Genomic DNA, 5,941 nt, shown 5'->3' on the forward strand with positions numbered 1-5,941 from the left:
GACGTGTTCCTCACGTTACATGACACCACAATCGCTCTCTCAGCCATCACGATCACCTACCTCTTCAGTCTCAACAACATCAATGCTCCTCTTGTTACTTGTGGGATCAATCACATCTTTTGATTCTGATTCAATCTTATCCATCCTCTGTGTACAAAAACGTAGGTTATAATACGTAATTTCTTCCCAAGATTTTTGGTTAACTCATAAATTCTCGTCTTTTCTCATGACCAAGTTGATTCTTACATTTGACAAGAATCAATTCTGTAGCATTACTATAACATCTGATATCTTGCTTTCTTCTCGGCTACGTAAGGTCTTTGGGTACTTAAGATATTGCCTCCATGACCCTTTTGTCGTCTTCCAAGACTTGCTATGTTCTATTTCTTGTTCTTGTCTTCCAAGACTTGCTATGGTCAATGGGACGAGCGCAAATCACATATATCAAGATTATGTCTAAATTAAACAAATATTGGCTCCCTTCACATACATCTGACCATTTTATATTGATAGTCGAACGGATTAATAAAAAATAAAACAATATAAATTATGACATGAAATTGTTCTAGGAACCTAAGAACCAACTTCATGACATGTAACATTCATCAAAAATAGGGATACGTAATCCATGATGAACACATCCATATTCATCATGAATATGCGATCAGGATAAATAACACTACATATTCATTATAAATATTTTATTCATGAAGAATATCATGCTGAAGAAAGAAACATGGCATGCTATGAACAGTTCCCAGATTCCTAAGGGTGCGTTTGGTGCGTTGGACAAGGTGAGACTGGACAGGACAGAACACGTTTGTCCTACGTTTGGTGTGGCTTAATATGGAACTAAGTAGAACTAACTAGAATAAGAATGGGACACGCGAGTTCTGCCTAACACCCTGGAACTAAATGGAACTCAAATATTTTTCCCTCATTACCCTTTTCCCCTTACCCGGCTGCTTCACAAAACCTAACACAGCCTCCATCGCTCCTGCCTCCATCGCTTCGTTCATCGACGGCGACCAGGACCATCGACGGCGACCAGCGTCTGCGAGTTTCGATCGGCGTTCGTCTCTTCAAATCTGTTCCAATCGACGGTACGATTCTCTCCTCTCCATATCCAATCGAGGTTTTTCTCCTCTCCATATCCAATCTGTTCAACATTTTAGCACTTTGCGTAATCTTTTTTGTTATAAGCTTACGATGGTCGAAAAAATAAGGAACCGTATGGGTGTTTGCAGAAAAAAATGATCAAGCAACCCATACCTAGGGTGGTTTCTTTGATTTACTTTTGATATTTTGGTAGGTTCAAGTTGATGCATTTATGTTGATGCATTTCTGTTTGCATTTCTGTGACACATGACCTGTTTTTGATAATTATGGATGCCATCTTCTTGATGCCTAGGGTGGTTTCTTTGATTTCTTTGATTTACAATGGAATAGCATGAACGTTACTTTGATGCCAAAATTTGTGGCGACTATCTTAAAAAAGTTAGACATGTGATGTTGGTTGCTAAACATTTGATCTTTTGTGTTGAAGTCTTTTGGTACACAATTGTAAACATTAGAAATGTTGTGTTTAGGTCTTTTGATACACAATTGTAAACATTTGATCTTTTGTGTTGAAGTCTTTTGATACACAATTGTAAACATTTGATCTTTTGTGTTTAGATCTGTTGGTAAACATTTCACTTTTTGTTTGTGAATATGATGTTTAAATCTTTTGATTTATTAATGTAAGTTTTTAATTAAGATTGATTTTGGAAATTTTTTGGTATTTTTAAATAGTATTTGTAAGCATTTATTATATTGATTATTTAGTTAAAAAAACACTAAACAGGTTACTGGGGGTAAATTGGTCATTTTAACATGTCCTGTCCTATCCTGTCATGTCTTACCAAATGCTGAACAACTGTCCTGTCCTGTCTGCGCACCAAACGCACCCTAAGTGAACTTTCCCCTCTACATATTATATAGTGTGTGTGAGCACGCTAGCTAAAATGTAAGCCAATTTTCCAGTACCAAAATCGCCAAATCTGGCACTATAACATTTTATATATCTTCTGCACTAAATTTTGTTACATACCGTTTGATCATTTTCGCACAGAAAAAAACAAAAAACCTCACTTTACAAAACTCCCCTTCGACTCCCACATTGTATCCATCTCGTTTTACATACCAAAACAATGGTTCTCGTTTACACGGGGAAAAGAAACCCGAAAAAACAAAACCAGAAACGGAGAAATTTCTTCTGGCGTATTATGTACCTAATTAAGATTAGCAGCATTTGAAAGCCAACCAGACCACCTTTTTTATCAAGCAAAAGTGGTTTCGTTTGGCAAAACTATTCATCACCCTGATCAGGGTTCGGGTTCTCGTTGTTGGATCTTGATCTACGAGAACCCCTCCAAGGATGCTGAACAGGGTGAGTTAAGGGATCGTACTTTTGGGAAGCAAGATAGTTGAGAGCTGTAACAACATCAGCCACAAGCGGTCTCATGTTAGGTAGTTCTTGGAGGCACATTGCAGCTATGGCTAGAGCTTGATAGAGTCCTCTAACCGGATACTGGCCCTCGAGCACAGGGTCTGCCATTTTGTGGAATTTATGTCGGTCTTTGAACAAGGGTCGTGCCTGAAATAGATGGTCAATAGTCACCGATACTATAATAGTTAGATCCCTAGATAACCAAATCAAAGCAAACCAACCTAGTAAATCCCATAAAGAGGTAGGGTATTGAGGGTAAGATGTATGTGGACCTTACCTCTACCCCAAAGGGCAGAGAGACCGTTTCCGTGAAGACGACACTTCCAAAACAAAAATCAAGAGCAAACTCCACGTAAAAGTGTGCAAACAAGCAAAACAAATAAAGTAGACAGAAAATGCATCAGAGACGGATGTGAGATAAATAGGTTAAACAAGCAAGCAATACTGACAACTAACAAGTACAGGAAGAAAAGCTAAGACTAATGTACAACAAACAGGTCAATTTGGTATCACCAAAATGATATATTACATCTTTAAGAGAGATATCTGGCTTGTGAAAATGAGAAAATACATAATATTAGCATGAAAGTTTATAGATTAGAAATTTTTGCTATTTTCATTGATCAGAGAGTAATTGAATCAAATAAAAAGAACTTACCCAAGTAACAAGATTTTGCTCTGCTGCAGATTTTGTATTATCAATTGCTTTTCTTCCAGTAATGAGCTCTAAGAGTACAACCCCAAAGCTATAGATGTCCGATTTGAAGGTAAGTTGACCAGTCATTGCATAATCGGGAGCACAGTAGCCGTAGGTGCCCATCACTCGGGTCGAGACATGGGTCTTGTCTCCAAGTGGACCCACCTTTGCCAACCCAAAATCCGACAACTTGGGATGAAACTCTTCATCTAATAGAATGTTAGAGCATTTCAAGTCTCGATATATAACAGGTGGGTTCATCTGGTCATGCAAATACTCCAACCCCCTGGCTGCACCAGCAGCTATCTTCATCCGGGCGTTCCAATCAAGCCGTTTCCTGTTGGGACGTCGACCTGCCACAAGAAAAGCAATTTGATCCCCATAAAAATATCATAAAAAGATGATTCATCTGATGACATAAATTGATGCAATGTCTTCATTAAACTAATTTACAACCTCAATTCTTGGTATATTGTTTTTAGCTACCCAAATCAAAACAGTCAATTTGTGATAACAGGCAAGTAGGTAGCTTTTTAACTTATAGATATTTAAAAGAAAATGTTGCAAGATTCATAAATACTGCAACAAGAAGCATCCCTGCAAAGATAAAGAGTGTTTGCAATTCTCATGGTAGTCATTTGAGACTCTTATCAAAACTAAGGGGTTGTTCGATTGTTTTTCCATCATGCAGTCTTCGGATTAAGTTGCCTATATGGATTCAGCTAAATCGTTGTTTGTTTCTTGTGTTGAATAAACTATCAGAATGATGAGGCAAACATGCATATGAGTTTTAGCATTTATATCACATAACCTACCGTGCAAATGGTCTTCCAAAGAACCTAATGGCATGTACTCATATACTAATAACCTTTGCTCCGCTTCAGCACAATAACCAATCAATTTCACCAGATTTGGATGATCAGCCATGCTTAACATCAAGACTTCAACAACAAATTCCCTAATCCCTTGACCCCCATCAGGATCCAATTGTTTAATGGCAACAATCTGCAACGGAAAACACAAAGTAATTCAAGACTCAATGATTCAATTCAACTCCCAAATGTTTCTCTGTTAGAATTCTTTCATTGATCAAAGATCACAAACCTGATCACTGTCTGCTAACTTCCCTTTATAAACCTTGCCAAATCCACCTTCACCCAAGAAATAAGCAGCCTTAAAGTTATTGGTGGCAGCCACCAATTGAGCAAATGTGAAGGTTCGTGCCTTAGTTTTTTTAGACACTTGCTTGTTGGTGGACTTACTTTTATCCTCACATTCATTCGCAACCGATGGTTGATTAGCTTCCTGACCATTATCCTTCTTCACTTGTGGAGCCGATTTGGACTTATCTAAACCATATATACAACCAAATCTCTATCACTAGACTATGTGTTTGTTTGTGTGGAAATAGAGAAAACAAACAAAGTAAAAAACAAGAAAACTTCAACATCATTTAGGAAGGGGGAAGAGAATATGACAACAATTATTATAAACCAAAAGTAAACAAATATCCAAGATATAATTAATACCTAACAAAAGATAGATTTGGGGCATGGGTTTATAGAAGTTCCACCAAAAGAATTTGATGACCTACTCATGATGATGAACAAGATTTTTAATTAATTAAGCCCAAAGTAGGACCGCCAGATAGAACAGATCATTACCCAAATTACAAATTGAAGACTGAATCCCATCTCAGTAATAATCAAAAATTGGCATCTTACACAACGATCAATGATTTCCCAATAATAATTCAACTTACGATTACCGAATCCCAGAAATTAGAAGATGCAAATCCAGAAAAAGCGAAGAGGAATTACACCGAACAGGTTAACGACATACATGATTCATCAGAACAAAAAACGTAATCCAATATCAAAAAAGAAACCATGATGAGAAATTTCCCCAAATACGAAACTCGATCCACTACTCTTGACAGAAATCACGATTTTGAATGGTCTTCTATGAAAAAGAAGGGAAAAAAACAAGCAGCTATTGCATTATACGTACCAGAAGACGGGTGTGATTGATCATTCTGGGTGTTGTTCCCTCTGTTATTCTTTGGTGATCTTTTCGCGGAAGAATCTTCCCCAGAGCAAAAGAAACAACCCATGCCCGTCCCCCTATATCTCCCTCTTTCCCACACACACAACACACACTATATATATATTGTTTGTTATATGTAATCTGTATCGAAGTTGAGAAGAAACCCAATCAAATAAATAGTAGTAAGATGCTAAAAAGATTATTAAATTCCCCTTCTTCTTCGTCTTCTCTGCTGCCGAAGAAGAACATACCCCCAATCAACATAAATGAGAGAGAAAGAGGGAGAGCATTCAACAGTTGGCAACTTAAGAGAGAGAGAGAGAGGAGGGGAAATCGAGGGGGCATTATATATTTCTTTGCTTAATTTATACATTTCACCCCTCCAATTTTGGCTTAATGCAAAAATCTCACTTCCCTTCTACTCTCTTTGTTTGGCTTCTTCCCTCTATCAGTTATACTAGAATATATGTTGAGATAATTAAAATATCTTATAAAAAGTTTTTTATTAGTTTTTTCTTATTATAATTATTATTAATACTAGAAGAGTATTTGCATAATGCAGTGATATAAATCTTAAATTTAAAATATTTAGTTTTTATTCCGTCTTTATTGATATAATACGATTATATGTGGTTTTGAGAAAGCGATAATATTTTTATTTTTAAATGAAATATAAATTTGAAAATAACATAAAAATTTGAAATAAA

The 5,941-nt window shown here is 36.5% G+C and overlaps 1 protein-coding gene across 2 annotated transcripts; it reads right to left on the reverse strand.

Moving 5' to 3' along the window:
- Nucleotides 1–2,024: 2,024 nt before the first annotated feature.
- Nucleotides 2,025–5,477, reverse strand: LOC112518029 (probable serine/threonine-protein kinase PBL7). 2 transcript variants are annotated; one of them, XM_025125543.1, is made up of 6 exons: nucleotides 5,199–5,477; nucleotides 4,451–4,537; nucleotides 4,293–4,339; nucleotides 4,004–4,193; nucleotides 3,150–3,541; nucleotides 2,025–2,638 (listed from the first exon to the last, which is right to left on the reverse strand). In XM_025125543.1, exons 1-6 carry the CDS (start codon nucleotides 5,299–5,301, stop codon nucleotides 2,351–2,353), a joined length of 1,107 nt encoding a protein of 368 aa, XP_024981311.1. In that variant the 5' UTR covers nucleotides 5,302–5,477; the 3' UTR covers nucleotides 2,025–2,350. The 2 variants fall into 2 exon arrangements, with proteins under 2 accessions (XP_024981311.1, XP_024981310.1); XM_025125542.1 differs by having other exon boundaries at nucleotides 4,293–4,537.
- Between the last annotated feature and the right edge of the window lie 464 nt (nucleotides 5,478–5,941).

Source organism: Cynara cardunculus (genome assembly GCF_001531365.2).
Source record: "Cynara cardunculus var. scolymus isolate 2C chromosome LG 9, CcrdV1, whole genome shotgun sequence".
Classification (NCBI taxonomy): Eukaryota; Viridiplantae; Streptophyta; class Magnoliopsida; order Asterales; family Asteraceae; genus Cynara; species Cynara cardunculus.

Bases quoted from the DNA above. Each gene is read 5' to 3' on its own strand.
- LOC112518029 (XM_025125542.1), bottom strand. From the start codon at position 5,301: ATGGGTTGTTTCTTTTGCTCTGGGGAAGATTCTTCCGCGAAAAGATCA. The intron at 4,538-5,198 runs GTACGTATAATG...TATATGGTTTAG, and splicing joins TCAATCACACCCGTCTTCTG to ATAAGTCCAAATCGGCTCCA. The intron at 3,542-4,003 runs GTAGGTTATGTG...TTCTTGTGGCAG, and splicing joins TTTGGAAGACCATTTGCACG to GTCGACGTCCCAACAGGAAA.